The 20688-nt window shown below is 43.1% G+C and overlaps 2 protein-coding genes across 5 annotated transcripts; both read left to right on the top strand.

Moving 5' to 3' along the window:
* The first annotated feature begins 94 nt into the window (after positions 1-94).
* fam76b (family with sequence similarity 76 member B) lies at positions 95-5540 on the top strand. The gene is made up of 10 exons (XM_008427615.3): positions 95-644; positions 1574-1638; positions 1738-1792; positions 1926-2081; positions 2177-2385; positions 3138-3188; positions 3284-3361; positions 3473-3608; positions 3734-3835; positions 4415-5540. The coding sequence occupies exons 1-10, from the start codon at positions 558-560 to the stop codon at positions 4502-4504; spliced, it is 1029 nt and encodes a 342-aa protein (XP_008425837.1). The 5' UTR covers positions 95-557; the 3' UTR covers positions 4505-5540.
* A 740-nt stretch (positions 5541-6280) lies between these two features.
* Positions 6281-20210, top strand: taf1 (TAF1 RNA polymerase II, TATA box binding protein (TBP)-associated factor). Of its 4 annotated transcripts, none has more exons than XM_008427617.2 (41): positions 6281-6608; positions 6756-6870; positions 6981-7104; positions 7185-7301; positions 7484-7603; positions 7741-7982; positions 8104-8319; positions 8655-8897; positions 8966-9206; positions 9351-9458; positions 9545-9712; positions 9804-9931; positions 10237-10344; positions 10459-10632; positions 10908-11081; positions 11183-11287; positions 11382-11582; positions 11660-11801; positions 11963-12093; positions 12192-12272; positions 12356-12505; positions 12601-12720; positions 12902-13077; positions 13173-13405; positions 13500-13707; positions 13805-13970; positions 14132-14343; positions 14457-14565; positions 15591-15689; positions 15774-15951; positions 16055-16122; positions 16202-16324; positions 16437-16529; positions 16644-16728; positions 16830-16897; positions 17342-17458; positions 17763-17870; positions 18044-18139; positions 18870-19086; positions 19335-19500; positions 19605-20210. In XM_008427617.2, exons 2-41 carry the CDS (start codon positions 6757-6759, stop codon positions 19825-19827), a joined length of 5952 nt encoding a protein of 1983 aa, XP_008425839.1. In that variant the 5' UTR covers positions 6281-6608; position 6756; the 3' UTR covers positions 19828-20210. The 4 variants fall into 4 exon arrangements, with proteins under 4 accessions (XP_008425839.1, XP_008425838.1, XP_008425841.1 ...); XM_008427616.2 differs by having other exon boundaries at positions 13805-13976; XM_008427619.2 differs by lacking the exon at positions 17763-17870.
* The last annotated feature ends 478 nt before the right edge of the window (positions 20211-20688 follow it).

The raw sequence follows: 20688 nt of genomic DNA, 5'->3' as shown, positions 1-20688 counted from the left end.
TTGAAAACTGCTAAAATTTGTGCGGGCCCCTGATTGGCTGAGCTGATTTCAAACTGTAAATCCCGCGGACGGATGTTGTGTCGCGATAGGTTTCCTTCCTTCTTCGGGAGCTGTCGGCCTCTTCCGGTTACATGACACAAAAAGAGACACGGAAAACACAAGGAAAATACATTTCTCCGCGAGAACAGCGGAAACTTGAGCCCCGCGGAGTTCATTGTTGATGAGGATTAATTCCGAGGCGACGCTATTAAAAGCCAAGGAGAAGCCATTGCTGCGGGACGACGCAGCGAGAGAGCCCGGAGATCAGGACTTTATTGTTCTTCGCCGCTCGCTCGCTCCCTCCAGCTGAGCTATTTCTGTATTTGCCCTGCGCTACGTAGCCGAGCGGGCTAACGTCGGCCAACGCTGGATGCCAACGCGGTGTGTTTTTCCCAGCTCTCAGTTGAGCAACAGCGAGCGGCTCTGACGGTAAAAACAGCGCGGCTAATCCGTTCGGTACGCAGCTGGACCTCGGTGTTCCTCGGCTAGGTCGGACGACTGCTCAGGCTGGGGCGAGAATGGCAACGTCGGCTCTGTACGCCTGCACGAAGTGTAACCAGCGGTACCCCTTCGAGGAGCTGTCGCAGGGCCAGCAGCTTTGCAAGGTTGGAGAGCATGAGAGGGAGAACGACCCAAACAATCACGACCTTAGGAGTGTAGTTGTGTGCGGGTTGTTTGGTTATGGCCACCTTGGAGAGATTTAGCAAGGGCTCAGATTATGTAACAAGTTGGAAAACGTCCACATGAACGTAATGTTCATTTTATTGTAGAGTTAATAGCGGTGTTACCACACCCTGACCTGCTGAACACTTGTTAATACGGGTCACTTGCTGTACATATTTTTCAGACGTGTTGCTCCTGTGGTGCCGAGTGTATGATGGTACAGCTGAGAATTGAAGGCCTTTTAAGTCACATTTAAGCCTTATATAATTTCCACATGCCCTTAATTAGTTTCTACAAATTAATGAGTTTCAGATTTTTTTTTAATGTCCCCCAATCACCTCTGGATTAACTGCTCTTAAAGTTTCTAACTGAATTAAATCATTAATTGACTGCCATACTGTCTTTATAAAGTTGAAGGATACCAATTTAAAACAAACAATTTCTCCTGTGTTAATGAGTCACAAAAGAAAAAGGGAGGGAACAATGAACTGTGTATGAGATCAAATATTGGCATTCCCGGTACAGATGTTAAATAAAATAAAACTTTAAAAATAATTTAAATTGTAATGTGCGTTAGCAGAATCTCATGTTTAAAAAAAGTTAAATTAAAAACTCTGTGCCTCCTTGCAATTCTCTAAAATGGGAAAAACAAGAGAGCATGCCTTCAACTAAGGTTGATTTGTCGATCTGGATTAATAAATAAGAAAATTGATACAATCAAGAATCTGAGACATTCTCCATCAGATTGAAAATATAAATGCATCTTGACATAAAAAAAGATCCGAATTTATTTTAAAGCTTTTTACATGTATTTATACCAAGTGTGCCAATAACTGGAAGCTTCTGTACTTATTTTTTTTTTCTTTTGCAGGAGTGTCGTATTGCACACCCAATAGTGAAGTGTACATACTGTAGATCTGAGTTTCAGCAGGAGAGGTGAGAAGGGCTCCACTATTTTCTATTATCTCTTATTTGGGATGTTTTTATTTATTTATTTATTTTGTGTGGATTCAAACCCTGTTTGTTCCTCTGCAGTAAAACAAATACAATTTGCAAGAAATGCGCCCAGAACGTCAAACAGTTCGGAACAGTGAGTAGTAGAATCTTCCAAATTAGTTTTCACACAAAGTCGCACTTGTGCTCCCAAACCATCTGAAATTGCTTGTGACTGTTTCGTGTCCACATCCTGTTTTCAAAAGTTCTTCTTCATCTGTTTTTTGCAGCCCAAACCCTGCCAGTACTGTAACATAATTGCAGCTTTCATCGGGACAAAATGCCAGCGGTGTACTAACTCGGAGAAGAAATATGGACCCCCACAGACTTGCGAACAGTGCAAGCAGCAGTGCGCTTTCGACCGCAAGGAGGAAGGCAGAAGAAAGGTGAAAACCAGAGCAGATATCCAGTCTTGAGTTTGCGGCCCGTTTCGTCACGGGCGGAGTCTCACCGCCTGCTCTCTCTCTTGCTTGCGCCACAGGTGGACGGCAAGCTGCTGTGCTGGCTCTGCACGCTGTCCTACCGCCGCGTCCTGCAGAAGACTAAAGAACAGAGGAAGGGCTTCGGCTCCTCCAACTCCTCATCCCTGAACGAGAAAGACCACCACTCCAGATCGCATCACCACCATCATCACCACCACCAGCAGCACCACCAACACCACCAGCACAGACACAGCAGCTCCCACCACAAGTATGTCCGCCACAAGTTGTCGCTTCTAGTCAGTAGAGATTCGCCAATCTGAACTTTGCGTCCAGTCCTCGCAAATGGTTTCACCTGCAAGATTTCGATTGTGTGTGTGATTCTGATTTCTCCCCAAGAACGGAAACGTAGGAAAAAAATAAGAATAGCATTAAAGGAATTCAGTCATTTTCTTCAGTAATTATCAAGACCAGAGTCGATGCTGCACCACTTTGTTTGAGAGAGTGTGGGCTTGGAAACAGATTTACTAGTATTTTAAAATAAACACGATGAATACAGAGACGAAAACAAAATTATAAGGCAGTAATTTATATTATGTTAGCGATTAGCTTGGCTAGCCTTCCAATCTCTGTGTGTATTTGCTAGAGAATTTAGATCTTTACCTTAACTATGATGCATTTCCAAAATCAGCATGCTTCATGACAGATGTTGAAAACCTCAATTGAAAAATTGGAGCAACTTTGCTCTAGAGAATTCTTGTTACCTGTGTTAGATTTTTATTTTGTACTTATTATTTTACAAAATAACTTATTCACTTTTAACCTGAATTAATGGCAGAAAGTTTTCTTTTACATGGTTTTTTACATATCTGTGCTGCACTTTAAGACATCTCACCAGTCCTGAAAATGGCTAACCTTCAAATATCATCAATATTTTTGTCTGAAAATTGTTCTTTTACTCTAGTTGGAGTAAAAAGTTTATACCATGAAGTGCAGTTTGCTAAGTTTACCCATTTTTCACAGACTGAGTGGGAGCTTGAGTCCTGAGCAGGAGCCAGGACTGTGGAAACAGAGGTACAGCAACTTCAAGTTTGTTAAGTTTACACAACAGCCATTAAAATAATGTTTAAATATTCACAGTTCAGTTTTCCTCTGCGTTTCTTTTGCAGCCATAAATCGTCTTCAATCCAGAAGGAGACTCCAAAGAAGAAACCAAAACTGGAGCTGAAGCCATCCAACGGGGACAGGTAGCCCCAGCGTTGTCATTTAAGCTCGACTTATAGCTGCAAAATATTTGTCCCACACGTTCAGGAGCTTTTTTTTATTATTATTATTTGTTTTCTTGTTCATCCCAACAGTAGTTCAATCACCCAGTCCATGGACTCTGGTGGAACAGACAACTTCATTCTCATCAGCCAGCTGAAAGAGGAAGTTATGTCGCTAAAGAGGCTTCTTCAGCAGAGGGATCAGACCATTCTGGAGAAGGATCGAAAGGTGAGTCGTCTTCCATAGATGAACTCCAGCGCTAATTATTCAGTCAAAGCTCCGAGTTTCTGCTCTTTTTTCCTTTTTTTTTTTTATCTGATAATTAAATGTTGCAATTTTTTTCCCCCCTCTAGCTCACAGAGCTTAAAGCAGACTTTCAGTACCAGGAGTCAAATATGAGAGTTAAGATGAACCAAATGGAGAAGTCACACAAAGAGGCCATGGAGCAGCAGCAGGTGGGGTAGTTGGTGTACGACCGCGCTCTGGACTGGTTTGATCTCAAGCTGTTGTTTTGGTTATTTTTAACGTATCCCATCGATGTTTTGGGAAGCTTCAAGGTTAAACGTGTTCTAAGAAAACTTGGTTTTTAGTAACTGAACTCAGATCTCGGTACAGTTACCAACTTGCTGTTGTACATGATTTTTAAGCTTTGCGTCTCAAATCCACATGTGCAACAAAGGGGTTCACATTTTCAACATTGTGCTGCCCTTTATACTCACACTTTGACAAATGTCTAAGTTTTTTTTGTCATTTTATCATAGATTATAGGCATTATTAGTTTAAAAATTCAGCTGTACTTTATTAGCTTTTATAAAGAAACTTTTTTTTTTCTTGTGTTGCGATACATTGTTAAATTATTGTTGACAGTATATTTTTTAATGAATACAATGAGGAACGCAATTAGCAGTTTGTTCTTATAACTGAATTTGCACATCATATCTTAGAAACGGTCGTTGTGTTTGGTCATTTGACTCACATCCAGAATTGGAAATAAATGTATCCACTCTGATTTCACCGTTTGTGTCTTTCCACAGTCCAAGAACAGGGAGCTGATGAAACAAGTGGCCGCCCTCTCGAAGGGCAAAAAGTTTGACCGGACAGGAGGCTCACTGCTGTTGCCCTAACAATAGGCCGGTCAGCGGCTAACGACAAAGAGCGGCTTCATTCTCGCAGCACTGAGAGAGTCTCCCTCCTGTGTTTCCTCATTGCCATCTACTTTGATTGCTTCCTGCGATGCCGAAGCCAGAAGCCATGCTGTAAAAGGAAACCAGCTGTTACATTCAAGAAACCATTCTCTAAAAAGCAGCGTATTTTAGGTGTCTCGTGGCAAAAATTGCCTCGAGGGCTTCGACTTTAGATGGCGAGGAGGATGAAGCCCTTGTTTCTAACACTGCCGGGCCAAAACAAAACAAGCTTGGTGTGCTAATATGGAGAGCATTCTGGTGACTCTTGATTTTATGGATGTCATGCATTTATTTATTCAGCTGTATTTCTTAGCGGTTTGTTTTTGGGTTTTTTTCCCTCAGCATACTGGGACAATAGCCCTCATTCTGGGGGTTTCTTCAATAGCAATCATCAGTTATATTTTTCTAAGTGGATGCAAGATGAGCTCTCATTAACAGAAATTATGTGAAACTTTACAATGTATGCAAATGCCGACTGGGTGACCGTCAAACAGCAGAGAACTCCCTGGACTGACTAAGAAAAACAACCAGTGAGCGCTCTGAATGGCTGTCTGAGGCCTTTTGGTCTCCCATTTTCTCACTGTGTGACAGCTGTAGTGCTTTACTGGTCCTCTGTACTGGAACGGTTGTAACACTGCATGATTTTACTGCCAGAGACCAGAATGGTGTTGTGGTGAGACTTCTTTCTCCTCCTTATTTTAATTACTTTTTTTTGTTTTGTTTTAAGGATAACTTTTAAATGTATTTCTGTGCTCAGCCATTGTATTTAAACCATTGCTTCTATCTGTTTTAGTGAGTACATTATGTGTATAGTATGGCCAGTTGAAATACACTTGTTTGTAGAAAATGCTTTTTAAATGAACACACCTATCACCCTACATTACTGGGTTGGTTTCATACTGTGGCGTTCATGATCACTTTTGTACTTTTTTCAAACTTAAGTGTTTGAAACTATTATTAAACTGGCTAAACTGTTGCTGTGTGCTTGTTTTCTTGACCATTGGCTAGCTAACTTTATATTAGCTAGCTAACTTCATAGCTAATATGAAGCTATCCAATGACAATTGAATTTATAACAGTCATTTTTCGTATGATTTGTATGATTATACCTGACATTTCAAATTATTTAGAGGTGTACAGATATTTGCACCTAAGATGTATATAAAATAAATTAAGTTGAAGCATTTTTGATGACAGTATCTACTCAAAACCTCTAGAAACTCCTTGTTAACCATGCTTCATATACGATATGTGATATCGTTTGGGAAGAAGACGAGTTCTGTGATCCAGAGATGAACATGTTTAAGTTTGAAAAGCATACTGACCCCAGAACGTATTGTAAAGAGGCTGGTAAGGATGTCACTGAGCTAGTCCTTCACCGCCACTCAGGCAGAAGCCATTTCTCGAAAATCAACGTAAAACTGATTGCAGAAGGTTAAAATTTGGGCACAAATGGACAAAGTCTCCAAGAATACCATCAACTTAGTTGCAAAGTGGCACGAGAACGATAAAGAAGCTGCTTTGGGGTGGACGTCACATACCAAAATGGCCCACAAACCGGACTCAAATACACCATTTCTGACAGGCGTCGAGTCCATCAAACATTTTTTATTTATTTATTTTTACTTTATTGAACATATTCTTTACTTCAGTAATTTACTCTTTGTGTTTCAACAGAAATTTTAGCTGTCGACAAATTTCCGAGTAGCCCGTTAACGCATCACGCTGTTCATCCGGGTCACGGCGAGGTTTCCGCTCGTTTACGGATAGCTTCTCTGTGTTGCACAAATAAAAACAAAACTTCATATTTAATCGGGTTGTGTCACGGATTGTTAAATAGATTAACATTATTTATCATAACCTGGCCAATTTAACGTAGGCACGGGGGGAAACATGCATAGTAACATAGCTTTTAGCTTACGTATTACAGCTTTTTGAGTTTAACCATCGTTAGCTAAACCTTTTAGCGCTTAGCTGCCTGTGTTAGCATGCAGTGAAAATACCAAAACAAAAACATAAACAATCTCAAGAAGAACCAGAGAAGGTAAGTACAACATAATTCCCTAAATATAGTATAGGTCTTGTAACTACTTGAGCACTAACGTGTAAAACTTAGTCATCATTGCATATCTTACGTACCATCGGTTTAGCTGTGTGCCTGGTGTTTATAATGCCATTATTCTTATTGCAGGATGTCTGATTCAGACAGCGATGAAGACCAGGACCGACCCTTTTCCCTCACTGGCTTTCTGTTTGGAAACATCAATGAAGATGGGCAGTTAGAGGGAGACAGTGTTCTGGACAATGTGAGCCTTTTCAAGACTTCTTGTTACAATATTATACTCTGTATGTGAGTATTTTTTTTTCCAGTTTTTAGGGAATATTTGTCTCTGATTTGCATATTGTCATGCTCCAGGAGTCCAAGAAGCATCTTGCTGGTTTGGGGACTTTGGGTCTGGGCTCTCTCATCACCGAGATCACGGCCAATGAGAGCGAGAATAAGGAGGAAAACAGAGAATCTGTAAGCGTGGATTCAGAGGGTGAGTATGAATGATGGTAGCGCTTGGCAAGACTATGACCAGCAACCAGATGTGATATATTTTTGTATCTCCTATTGCAGGTTGGGTGAAAAGCACTGACGATGCAGTGGACTACTCTGACATCAGCGAGGTTGCTGAGGATGAGACTAAAAAGTACCACCAGGCGATGGGGTCTTTGCAGCCCAGCAGGAAAACAGGTGAATCCTAATTTAGGGTTTAGGATTGTGTTTCAGCAGACATTCTGCTCTGACATGTCATTTATTGGCATCAAAAACCAAATTTCCGGTTGTACAATACCCTTGTTGTTTGTTTTCTTAACCTTATCTTTAACTTTCTATTTTTTGGTGTGTAACCGCGTCTTTAATCTCCTTCCTCCTAGATGATGAGGATGATTATGATGCTGACTGTGAGGATATTGACTCAAAGCTTATGCCTCCTCCTCCACCGCCTAATCTTCCTACTTCAGCTAAGAAAGAAGGATCGCCCACCGGTACAAATGGTAAAAAGAAATTGTAAAATATGTTTTTAAAGGCTGCCTGTAAAAAACAAAACAAACAAAAACCTGTGCTTGTCTTACACCTATTGAACACTGGATTACCACTTTACTCCGACTTTAATTTTCCTCTGTATTGGCAGTTGGGGAAGAGGGCGATGGCATCATCTTGCCCTCCATTATTGCACCGTCTTCCGCTGCCGATAAGGTAGACTTCAGCAGCTCTTCAGACTCTGAGTCGGAGACGGAGCGGCCCTGCCAGGGTTCGGGAGTTCTAGGGCCTCCGGACAGACTCACCCTGCCTCTTGCGGGCATCATGCAGAAGGATGCTGCCAAGGCGTTACCGAGTGTCACACAACTCTTTCCAGAGTTTAAGCCTGGCAAGGTAAATCAGTTTTTCAAACATAAAATAAATCTGATACTGTTTGAGAGTCTTTTTTTTTTTTTAGCTAGATTTAAATGAAACACGTAGTCTAAGAGTTTTTATTTTTTTGGATGTCTGTCAGGTTCTTAGGTTTTTACGGCTGTTCGGTCCTGGTAAGAACATGCCTTCGGTTTGGAGGAGCGCCCGCAGGAAGAAGAAGCGGAAACACAGAGACCCTCAGCCAGGGACTCCTCCGCCAGAGGAAGACGCCTCTGAAGCAATTCAGGAGAAAAAGTCTGGATGGATTTATGAGTACGCACTCCCTCCAGCCCCAGAGCACTGTCTCTCTGATGACGAGGTAAAGCTTTCGCGTTACAAGGTCTTGTAGTTTTGTAGTTTATTCTTAGTTTTTGAGTGCTTTTATGAGTTTTGAAGTTATTTTAAGGATGGAAAAAAAAACATCCTTAAAAAATTTTTTAAGGATGTTTGAAGAGTTATTTTTGAATCTTAAAGGATAAAAATCTGAATTAAAATGTCTAAGTATTATTCTTAACTTGTTTTAAATTGTTTTTGATTATAGATGGATGCGCACTCATTCAAAAATAAAGAAAGATCCATTTCACTGTGGTTTGTCACTTCTTTCTAAATGTTTAAAACATGTTTTTTTTTTGCATATTTTCTACGCGTTGTTAGATAACCATGATGGCTCCAGTAGAGTCAAAGTTCTCGCAGACGTCCGGAGACGCGGACAAAGAGACAGAGTCTCGACCTAAGGTAGCAGAATGGAGATACGGTCCGGCGCAGCTCTGGTACGACATGCTGGGAGTACCTGAGGACGGAAGCAACTTCAACTACGGGTTCAAACTCAGAGAAGATCAGCTCAGTGAGGCTGAAGAGCAAGATCTGCCCAAAGAAGTAACAGAACCTCCTGAAGAGGTTTGTTTCCACAGACGAGGATGACATTTACGCGACTAGTGGTGACTCTCCATTTTATATTTCCTCAGGCTCAGAAAGAAGACGACAGCATGGATGTCGATGACGACGACGGTGGCGACGGAGATAAAGTGAGGCGGGTTCTGGAGAACGAACTGTTCCTAATGGTCACTCAGCTGCAGTGGGAGGACGACATCATCTGGAACGGAGAAGACGTAAAACACAAGGGGACCAAGACTCAGAGGGCCAGTTTAGCAGGATGGCTTCCCTCCAGCATGACCCGGAATGCTAACGCTTATAATGCCCAGCAGGGTGAGAGTAGAAGCCTGGATAATACACACAAATAAACCTCGTAATGTTAGAAAAAAAGTAGCTTTTTTTTTTTTTTTGCTGAAAATCTCTCAACACCAGGTTCCATAAGAAGGGAATAAAATCATAAACTTTATAATCCTCCAGGTCTGACCCGGAGCAATTCCCAGCTGGTCCCACCGACGCCGCCGCCTATTCCAAAAGCTTCCTTGATTTCTGCCTCGAAGCGGGAGAAAAGCAGCCACGACAATCAAGGTGTCCTTTTAGTTTCCTCTGCACAGCTATTCTGTCAAATAAAGCTTCCACGCTGATGTTTATTGATTATTTCTGCTTCCTTGCAGCCTCTCTAGAAGAAGACTGTTTGTGGTTTTCCATTTTCCCCATTGACAACGAGGAGTTGGTGTACGGCCGCTGGGAAGACAACATCATCTGGGACGACCAGGAGATGGACCACTTCCTCATGCCGCCGGTTCTCACACTGGATCCCAACGATGAGAATATAATACTAGGTGAATTAGAAACCATGACCTCACCGATCTCAGCTTCTGCGAAACATGTTTAACTTTGGTTGGATATTTACCGAGCTCCTGTGTCGTCTAGAAATCCCCGATGAAAAGGAGGAGACGACGTCTCATTCGCCGTCAAAAGAGAATAAGAAGGAGACGGCAATCAAGAAGAGTCGGATTCTGTTGGGGAAGACCGGCGTGATTAAAGACGAGCCACAGCAGGTATATCAGTCCATCAAAGCAGACAGAAATTCTGCAACCTAAAATTACTTTATTTGCCACACCACATATTTTGTAATATCAGAACAGATGGGACTGTACACATCCATGGTTAAAGGTGTTGGATTTAGGGAAAAACAGTAGTTACCCCTATAAATGAGCAGTAGTTGGGCTTTTTTCTATGCTGTGTTTTACCTCCATTTATCTCCTTTTTACGCCGACGCCGCTGAGTAAATTCCAGTGTAATAAAGTTAGTAGTTGTAACATTAAATTTTTAATGATTTTTATTTTTAAAAATTTTATCACAGAACATGTCCCAACCTGAAGTCAAAGATCCTTGGAACCTCTCCAACGACGAGTTTTACTATCCCAAACAGCAAGGCCTGAGAGGAACGTTTGGCGGCAACATCATTCAGGTAGCTAACAGAGACCAAACGGGCTTTAGACCGAATGCTGCCAAATCTTTCTTTGTTTCTTTCCTCTTTTTTTTTTTTTTTTTTTTAACGAGTTCTTTGTCTGTCCTTCCACAGCACTCCATTCCAGCACTTGAGCTGAGGCAGCCCTTCTTCCCCACTCACATGGGTCCAATGAAGCTTCGGCAGTTCCATCGACCGGCCCTGAAGAAATACTCTTTCGGAGCTTTAGCGCAGCCGGGTCCGCACGCTGTTCAGCCGCTGCTCAAACACATCAAGAAGAAAGCCAAGGTAAAGAAAGCCCCAATTTACCCTTTTGTTTTACATGAAGCTAATTTATTCCAGCTCTGCTGTGAGTCGGCAGGTTTGTGGGATCATTCAGCAGATTAGTGAACACAGATGGAACAGGAATGAATAAAAATACAAAACCAGAGAGAAATACGATTCAGCAGCTCCCCCTCACCGTCTTCTGCAGGGACTTCTACAACGAGGCTGTGTGTTTTTTTTTCTTTCTCTCTCTCTCTTGTTAATAACTCGACGCATATTGCTGTGCGTTTGGGGAACAGATGCGAGAGCAGGAGCGCCAGGCGTCAGGCGGCGGAGACATGTTCTTCATGCGAACGCCGCAGGACTTGACCGGCAAAGACGGGGATCTGATCCTGGCGGAGTACAGCGAGGAATACCCGCCTCTCATCATGCAGGTTGGCATGGCGAGCAAGATCAAAAACTACTACAAGAGGGTGAGCAGCGTCTTTGTTTTTTCAGCTGTGACTTTACGTCCGTTCGTACCCGGTCGTCGTGTAAACGCGTTTGCAAATGGCAACGTTCCTGTGTCCCGCAGAAACCCGGAAAAGATCCAGGAGCGCCTGACTGTAAATACGGAGAGACAGTTTATTGCCATACCTCCCCTTTCCTTGGTTCTCTTCATCCTGGTCAGCTTCTTCAGGTCTGCATGTCCATGTTTTTGATAATGTATAAACAATTAGATAAAATCTCTCTGACCTACTGACACGCCGCAATTTTTGTTGTCTTCCTTAAAGGCGTTTGAAAACAACCTCTTCCGGGCTCCAATCTACCTGCACAAGATGCCGGAGACGGATTTCCTCGTCATACGAACTCGACACGGCTACTACATCAGGGAGCTCGTGGACATTTTCGTCGTTGGTCAGGAGTGCCCGTTGTTTGAGGTTCCAGGTCCAAATTCCAAGCGCGCCAACACTCACATCAGAGACTTCCTGCAGGTCGGTGCATTCGTCTCGCCGCGGCGCATTGACCTCTCCTCTTGATGTTGCTGAAGGTTCATCTGCGTTCTCTGCAGGTGTTCATTTACCGCTTGTTCTGGAAGAGCAAAGACCGGCCTCGGAGAATCCGCATGGAGGATATAAAGAAAGCTTTTCCCTCGCACTCGGAGAGCAGCATCAGGAAGCGGCTCAAGCTCTGCGCTGACTTCAAGCGTACAGGTAACACACACAGAATTTGGGAGGAAAACTTTAGACATTCACACATGGTTTCAACATGTGTTTTTATCTAGTGTTGATCAGAAATGGTAGAGAGAGACAGGGATTTTTTATTTTTTTTACTTGGCTCACATGAAACTCCAAGTGTCTTGTGTTCGTGCCAGGGATGGACTCAAACTGGTGGGTGCTGAAGCCTGACTTCAGGTTGCCCACAGAAGAAGAAATCAGAGCCATGGTTTCTCCAGAGCAGTGCTGCTCTTACTACAGTATGCTGGTTGCAGAGCAGAGGCTTAAGGTGACAATGGTTACCTCATCTTGTGGGGGTGGAAAAATAAAACGGAGCAAAAGTAAATGTTGTGTTTCGTTTAACTTTGTGCTTTCCATCCATCGCAGGATGCTGGATACGGCGAGAAGTCTTTCTTTGCTCCAGAAGAGGAGAACGAAGAGGATTTTCAAATGAAGATCGACGACGAGGTGCTTGACGACGTGAACGCGGTTTTGAGACGAGAGAGAAGCAAAGCGTCGTTTCCACACTAACTCTGTGTCACGGACCGCAGGTGCGGACGGCGCCCTGGAACACGACCAGAGCCTTCATCTCCGCCATGAAGGGGAAGTGTCTGCTGGAGGTCACGGGAGTGGCAGATCCCACCGGCTGTGGAGAAGGCTTCTCGTATGTGAAAGTGCCAAACAAGCCCACTCAACAAAAGGTCCATTTTCTGAAGTAGATTCCCATCATCCCGGTATCGTTTCTTTTTCCCCCCAAAGTTTTTTTTTCCATATATTTGTCTTTGTTTTTCGTCAGGACGACAAAGAGCCACAGCCTGTAAAGAAGACGGTGACGGGGACGGACGCTGACCTGAGGAGGCTCTCTCTGAAGAACGCCAAGCAGCTCCTTCGCAAATTTGGCGTGCCAGAGGAAGAGGTAAAAATCAAAACTATGTCTGGTTTGTTGGCAGGTGTTCACTCATACAGACCTGGTACTGCTGAATGCCATGTTCAGCTTTATACATCCTCTCATCACGATGCTGCCGCCCTGCTGTTTTCTCTGGGAATGGTGTTTTTGCTCCATTTTTCGGCAATTCTTTTTGTTGCTCTCGTGTCAGATCAAGAAGCTTTCCCGCTGGGAGGTGATCGACGTGGTGAGGACCATGTCCACGGAGCAGGCACGTTCAGGCGAAGGCCCGATGAGCAAGTTCGCCCGAGGCTCTCGCTTCTCTGTCGCCGAACACCAGGAGCGCTACAAGGAGGAGTGCCAGAGGATCTTTGACTTGCAGAACAAGTGTGGCTTATTCCCTAGCGTCATATTTGTCACCCTGAAATCACCCTGTGCGAGTTTTAAGTTTTTTTCTCATTATTTTCACCCCTCGACGGCAGAGTGTTGGAGTCCACGGAGGTGTTGTCCACAGACACAGACAGCAGCTCAGCTGAAGATAGCGACTTTGAGGAGATGGGTAAGAACATCGAGAACATGCTGCAGAACAAAAAGACCAGCTCGCAGCTTTCCCGCGAGAGGGAGGAGCAGGAGAGGAAGGAACTGCAGAGGATGCTGCTGGGCGAGGAGAGCGACCGCGACAACAAGGGACGCAAGGAGCGCCGCAAAGGCTTGTGTAAGCAAACGAGCTCTTCGGCGGAGCAGGGGCACGTTCTGCCTGCCGAAGCGTGCGTCTCTGACCCCTCGTGCGACCGTCCTTCCCTTCACAGCCAGCGCCTTGTCCACCAGCTCCCACAAAGACGATGACACGTCCTCCGTCACCAGCCTGAACTCGTCGGCCACGGGGCGACGACTCAAGATCTATCGCACCTTCAGGGACGAGGACGGCAAAGAGTACGTGCGCTGCGAGACGGTTCGCAAAGCCGCCGTCATCGACGCCTACACCCGGATCAGAACCACCAAGGACGATGAGTTCATGTGAGTTTCGGCTTTCGGTCCCAGAGTTTTAGGTCTTTTTAAGGAGGAGATGGATCCCTCACACCCTTCTTTCTGGTTTTTTTTTTTGTGGTTTCAGACGAAAGTTTGCCCTCTTCGATGAGCAGCACAGGGAGGAGATGAGGAAGGAGCGCCGGCGTATTCAAGAGCAGCTCAGGCGGCTGAAGAGAAACCAAGAGAAAGACAAGATCAAAGGACCGCCGGAGAAGAAGTCCAAGAAGGTCAAGGAGAGACCAGACCTCAAGGTAAAAGTAAGCTTGCTGATTCAGTTCTATAGACATTTTCTTTCCCTTTTACAAGCTCACTTTGAGTTTATGTAGTTTCAATTTGCAGCATATACTGATAGATTGCCATCGTGTTCCTTAATGTTTGCTTCTGTGTTTTGTGTTTGTTTGTTTTTTTCTAGCTGAAGTGCGGCGCGTGTGGAGCCATTGGACACATGAGGACCAACAAATTCTGCCCGCTGTACTACCAAACCAACGCCCCGCCCTCCAACCCGGTCGCCATGACGGAGGAGCAGGAGGAGGAGCTGGAAAAGACCGTGATCCACAACGACAACGAGGAACTCATCAAGGTGGAGGGCACTAAGATTGTTCTGGGCAAGCAGCTCATTGAAAGGTAGCAGATCGTTGTTTATTTCATTTCTAATCTATTCCCATAACACGTATGTGCTTTGTGTGTTATGTTTTGTCCTCTTTGACACACGTGAGCTGCTGCTGCTTCTTTAACAGTGCCGATGAGGTGCGCAGGAAGTCTTTGGTGCTCAAGTTTCCCAAACAGCAGCTGCCACCAAAGAAGAAGAGACGCGTTGGCAGTGCGGTCCACTGTGATTACCTCAATGTGAGCACGATTATCAGTCATTGAGTTCACTCCTAGTACTGGCCAGAACTATAAAAGAATCAAAACACTAAATTAAATCCCAAAGAATTTAAAGGTTAACACGCAGAGAGGAAAGCGATATGCAAATAGGTTAAAGGGTTAAAAGACCACAAAATACGCAAGTGGAACACAGTGCAAAATGTGATTGAACTCATTTTTATTAACTTTGCTACTAATTGCAGTTTATCTAACCGCTCTTCAGAGCAACAGAGGCGCTATTAAAAACCGAAACTGCAAAGTTTATGAAAAACTGTCTTTTGACCACGACTCTGTATCCGAGTTAAAAGGAAGGTTTTGGTCAAAAGTGGCACCAGAGCGGCGGAGTTGAAACGTTTTTGCACACTGAGTTGAAGTTGTCAAGTTTAAAGTTCCCTTTAGTTACAGTTCTTTTTATTGTTTTGTTTTTTTAACTTAAAAGTCCAAAAAAAAGTTTATTCCAAAGTTTTGTACCTGCTCAAGAATAAAGCGAATACAATATTTTGATTAAACAATAAAAAAAATCATATTTTTGTAAAAAAAAAAAAAAAAAAGAAGCCATTTTTAAACAGGAATATTCCTGTTAAAACATATTATATCCTGTATTTTTGGAGTTTATCAATTTCTCAATGAAAAATGTTCATTCCTCTCACCCAACAAAAACATGATGTATGTTTCATACGTTCTTCATGTCACTAGGTTAAATGTAGCCACGTCTGCTTCTGACATAATCACTGAATATTTGTGCTATGAAATTGAAATGAAAGCAAAAAACCTGGTTCAAGAAAAAGACACCGAGTGTAGTACGTATCATTTTCCTTTGAAACAAATTTTTAATTAGCTGCCTTCAATTTTCATGTCCTGGCAGATTAAAGTTTGTACAAGTTTCGATTTCTTGTTATGAGCCAGACAAAACCATTTGACCCCCTATGTGGATGTTGTTGAAAGTTATGCTTCCTGGTAATAAGACGCTCTAACGTGTTTTTCTGACTCTGTTTGTCTTTTAACAGAAACCACACAAGGCAATCCACCGCAGACGCACTGACCCCATGGTCACTCTGTCCTCGGTGCTGGAGGGAATCATCAACGATATGCGGGATCACCCCAATGTAAGATCTCAGAAACATGCTCCAGTTTGTGCCTCTCCCTGCCCAGTCTCATCAAAAACCATCCCCTCCCCTCTCCAAATCTAGACGTACCCTTTCCACACACCAGTCAACGCCAAGGTGGTCAAGGACTACTACAAGATAATCAGTCGGCCCATGGACCTGCAGACGTTGAGGGAGAACGTGCGGAAGCGGATGTACCCGTCGAGGGAGGAGTTCCGGGAGGCCGTGGAGCTCATCGTCAAAAACAGCGCCACGTACAACGGTGATCCAAAACTCTCTTCGCGTGCCTTCGAATTTTCCCCATCAGTGTTCTGAGATTGATCTGTGTTGTTTTTTGTTGTTTTCTTTTTCTTCACCCCCACCAGGAGCCAAACATCCCATTACACAAGTGGCCCAGTCCATGCTTGACCTGTGTGACGCTAAGCTGAAAGAGGTGAGTTAAAAGAAGCAGTATGTCTTTCTAGTTTTGTTAGCTTCGGTCATAACCGTCGCATTTCTGGCTGCGGCGGCAGAAAGAGGATCGGCTGGTGAGGCTGGAGAAAGCGATCAACCCCCTTCTGGATGATGACGACCAGGTGGCGTTCTCCTTCATCCTGGACAACATTGTGACTCAGAAAATGATGGTGGTTCCCGATGTGAGTATGCGCCGCCCTTTCTCACTAGAAACAACATGCAGAGTGTTTGAGCCGTGACAGAATCGATTCGCGCTCGTTCCCTCCTCTCCTCTCACACCGTTTCCTTCAACAGTCGTGGCCGTTTCACCATCCTGTCAACAAAAAGTTTGTGCCGGATTACTATAAGGTTATTGTAAATCCTATGGATCTGGAGACTATCCGGAAGGTGAGACACTAACAAAAAGGCTGTAATTAAAAAAAAAAAAGTGTCAACATTATAAAGAAATCAGGATGAGACTACTAAAATGCTGCTGTCTTTTTTTTTTTTTTTGTTCTGCAGAACATCTCCAAGCATAAATACCAGAATCGGGAAATATTCCTTTCAGATGTCAGTCTCATCCACGCCAACAGCATTAAATACAATGGTGCTTGTTTTGTTTTGTTTTGTTTTTTTGTATGTTTTTTCTTTTTCTTTTTTTTTTACTTTGTGCAGAACAACACGTGACAGAATGTGCCTTTTGAACAGGTTCAGACAGTCCGTACACCAAGACCGCCCTGGATATTGTAAATGTGTGCAAAGGGACTTTAGCAGAGGTAAGTTTTATTTGTTATACACATTATCATTGCGTAGAAACCGGTGACGATATCTTTTAGGGATCTTTTTAAGATAAAACGGTTAAGATTCCCATATAGTCTTTAAAAGTCTGGATTTTAATGAAAACTTATCCGATCCCCAAACTTCATTCCCTATACCAGCGTTTAAGTCTTTTCTGTGCATTCATTTATCCATCAATCCATCCTTTTTTATTCATCCATCCACCACTTCTCTTCTTTATTTTCTGTTTTTTAAGTAAAAGGAACAATTTTTGTCACAATGTGATTGAATCCTGTTTTTTTTGTTGTTTTTTCAAGGATCACTTTAGAGGAAGTTGAAATTTGATTTTAACTCTGACATTTTTTTATTTATTTATTTTTTCTCGAAACGTTTCGCACTAGAGGGTAGACGTTTCACTGAAATAACGTTTCGTTTCTTTTCAGTACGACGAGCACCTGACCCAGCTGGAGAAGGACATCTCCACAGCCAAGGAAGCAGCTCTGGACGCAGCAGACTTGGAGAGCCTGGACCCAATGACACCCGGGCCGTACACGCCACAGGTAAGCGCGCCCGCTGCCCGGTCAGGTTGCCGGCGTACAGGAGAGAAGCGTACGTTGTGGTACACGCAGTAGATTCCTTGCTACATCGTTCACTGTTATTCCTGCCCTTTTCTTTCTGACTTCTTTGCTCTACTAGCGCTCCCCTCCAGATTGTTACGTTGTATTTGCGCAGTCTGGTTTCTTCACCACAGTGTCTCCTTGTTTTTTTCCCTCCCCCACTTTCCAACGTGTTTCCTGTGCTTCACTCCTGCCTTCACTTCCTTTCTCTTTGTTTGTGTATGCCACTGTGTGTGGTGTTGGCCAGCCTGCTGATCTGTTTGACAGCGTGGCTTCAGGGAGTCTACCCAGAGAGCCCAGCAGCCTTTTCTCTGAGGGACCTCTGTTGGTTGCTCCAGAGAAGAGAGGGGGGCAGGTACGGAGGGAGACACATGCCACCTCTCCTCAGACTTTCCTCAGAGCATCGGGCAATTTATTTTACCTGCTTACCAAAAAAGTTGTCCAGTACAAAGCTTTTTTTTATATATGCTTTCATTTCAATAAAAACTGGACTATGTGTGATTATTTTTGTTTCGTTCTGGCTGTCAGGGACGGCACATGAGGAGACCAGGAGAGGAGGACTCGGACGTGGACATCGAGGGCTTCGAGGAGGAAGATGACGGGAAACCCAAGACTCCTGCTCCCGTAAGAAAGATAAATTACTTATAGGTGAAAATGAAAACAAGGGGATTAATCGTGTTGAAAGAAAACTTATTTAGTAGCTGATTAATTGTAAGTGGGAGATAAAAATGGACAAAAAAAGGCAAATTACTGAAAGGACAGCATACTCAGAGGAGTAAAGAAGCCTATATATATATATCTATATCTATATATATATATATATATATATATATATATATATATATATATATATATATGTATATAATGATATAATGTCAAGTTGTCATAACAAAGACATTTTGAATAATGTCAACTTTGTATTAAAAGTGTCATAATTTACTGAATGACGCTTTATGACAACAGTCATAAATATATATTCATGAAGGCTTATTCATGTCCATGACAGGAGTTATGTCATGTTTATGAAAGTGTCATGGCAGTCTTATTCACCCCCCTTTAAATAGTGTTGCCATAAATCTTTTTAAGCACCTTTTGCTATCTAATTATTAATCCAAAAAATAATCACAGATCAGCCAGTATTGATGATAAGTCAATGTTTTTCCAAATTATTTGTCTATTTGCATCTTCTAATGTATTTCTAATATTGTATATATTTAAAAAAAAAGCTTAAATAAAAAAGAAAAGTCAGATAATCAATATCGTATTCAGTCACTAGCATAATCGTTAGTTCTGTTGTTGTTTACGAAATCTTAATTTGACCTTTCGCGCTTTCATCTCTTTGTCTGCTTTCCAGGCAGAGGATGCCGATGGAGATCTGGAGGACGAAGACGACGAAGAGATGTTACTGCCGCCTCGCAGGCGGCTGCACGACGTCGAGGACGACGACGACGACGAGCGAGGACACGGACGGTCCAACCACCCGGCCCAGTCCAGTGTGCTGTACCAGGACCTGCTCATGTCCGACGGAGAGGATGACGCCAGCGACGAAGAAGGGGACAACCCGTTCTCTGGTGAGGTCATCAGAAACAACGTCAAAAGTACTTGAACTGGACTGGATTTTATTAAGGAGTATCCAGTGTGTATACATTTGTAATTGTCCTTCTACTAAGCAGTTGAGTACTTTTGCAAGGCGCTGCATTTTAACTCTTCCCACAGCTTGTATTCATTGCCTTTGAACAGTTGCATCTTAAATTTAGGATTTCACTTGTGACCTCAAAGCTTCCCTGCCTGTGTGTTGATGTGTTGCGTTTCCCTGCAGGCATTCAACTGTCAGAGAGCGGCAGTGACTCTGAGAGGGAGGTGGACATCCGACCGGCGCCTCCGCGGAGAGCTCAGGATACGGCCCGCATGGGCATGGAGCAGGATGAGAGCATGATGTCGTATGAAGGGGTTGGTAATGAACACATGGAAGACAGCAACATCAGGTAGAACAATAAGTAGATGTCTTTTCTCACATTTGAAAGCTTAATACCCATTAAAGTCGTTTTGAATGTTTTGCGTTTTGCTCTCCCCCCGTCGTTTCTCTCAGCTACGGCAGCTACGAGGAGACGGAGAGTCGCAGTCAGATGCAGCCGTCCAGCATGGGAAACGGCGAAGAGTACGGCGTCAGCGAGGAGGAGGAGGAAGACGAGGAAGATGAAGCGCGGCGAAGAGGCCCGGCTGTCCTGTCCCAAGTCCAGCTCAGCGAAGACGAAGACAGCGAGGAGTTCCGATCCATCGGAGGAGACAGTGACATGGACTCTGATAATTAGCCGGATTTCATTGTCCTGACCGGACTTCATCAACTTCAACATTGTTGCAATTCCAGTTTCAAAACAGAGAAATCAGATTTCTCAGGTAAATACTGTATGTACAAACGTTTTGTAAATGGTGATCGCCGCTACTGTGGAATCTTCAGAGAGCATTGTAAATTATAGCTTGTTCCTTTTTATGTAAACTGAATAATATCCATTATGATGGATCCCAACATGGAGGTGTGCGCTCGCTTGTTTTTTTTTTTTTTTTACTGTTTTAGATGAGTTAAGTATGCAACAATTGTTGGCTGTTTCTAGGCTACCATCAAAGTAAAATAATACTGAAGAACTATAAAAATGTGTAAAAATGCAGTCAAAAATAAAACTTCAGTTCCTCATTAGCTACAAGTTTGTTTGATGAAATATTTTTTGCTGAAAAGTTCTCAGATAAGTCCCAGGTATTCAATTATTTTAAAACAAGGAACAAGGTTGGATCTATATGAAAAACAAACTAAAACTACAAATGATTATTATTATTTTGTTTGTTTGTTTATTTATTTTTCTGGGGACTCTAAAGAATACTTTTCTGTTCTTTTTAAATGCATGTTTAGTCCAGCTGAAGTAAGTATGTCGTTTGGAGATTATTTGTAGAAAACAGGAGATTCTCCAATTCATGCCTTGAACAGCAGATGGCGCTTTCAAGAACAAGCCAAATGTGGTCCTTACTACTTGTCTCTCCACTGAAATAGAAGAAGTCAAAGGAACTGACTGGTGGAAATGTTATTTATGAATAAAAGTGAGTGAACAAGCTTGAAATTAGAAAAAGAGCCCTCTCCCTCTGACCTGCAGCATGTAGACTAAATCTGAAGGACATCCTCT

This window comes from Poecilia reticulata, chromosome 14, assembly GCF_904066995.2.
Source record: "Poecilia reticulata chromosome 14, P_reticulata-male-v2, whole genome shotgun sequence".
Taxonomy (NCBI): Eukaryota; Metazoa; Chordata; class Actinopteri; order Cyprinodontiformes; family Poeciliidae; genus Poecilia; species Poecilia reticulata.
This window is presented reverse-complemented; position numbering and strand designations above follow the sequence as displayed.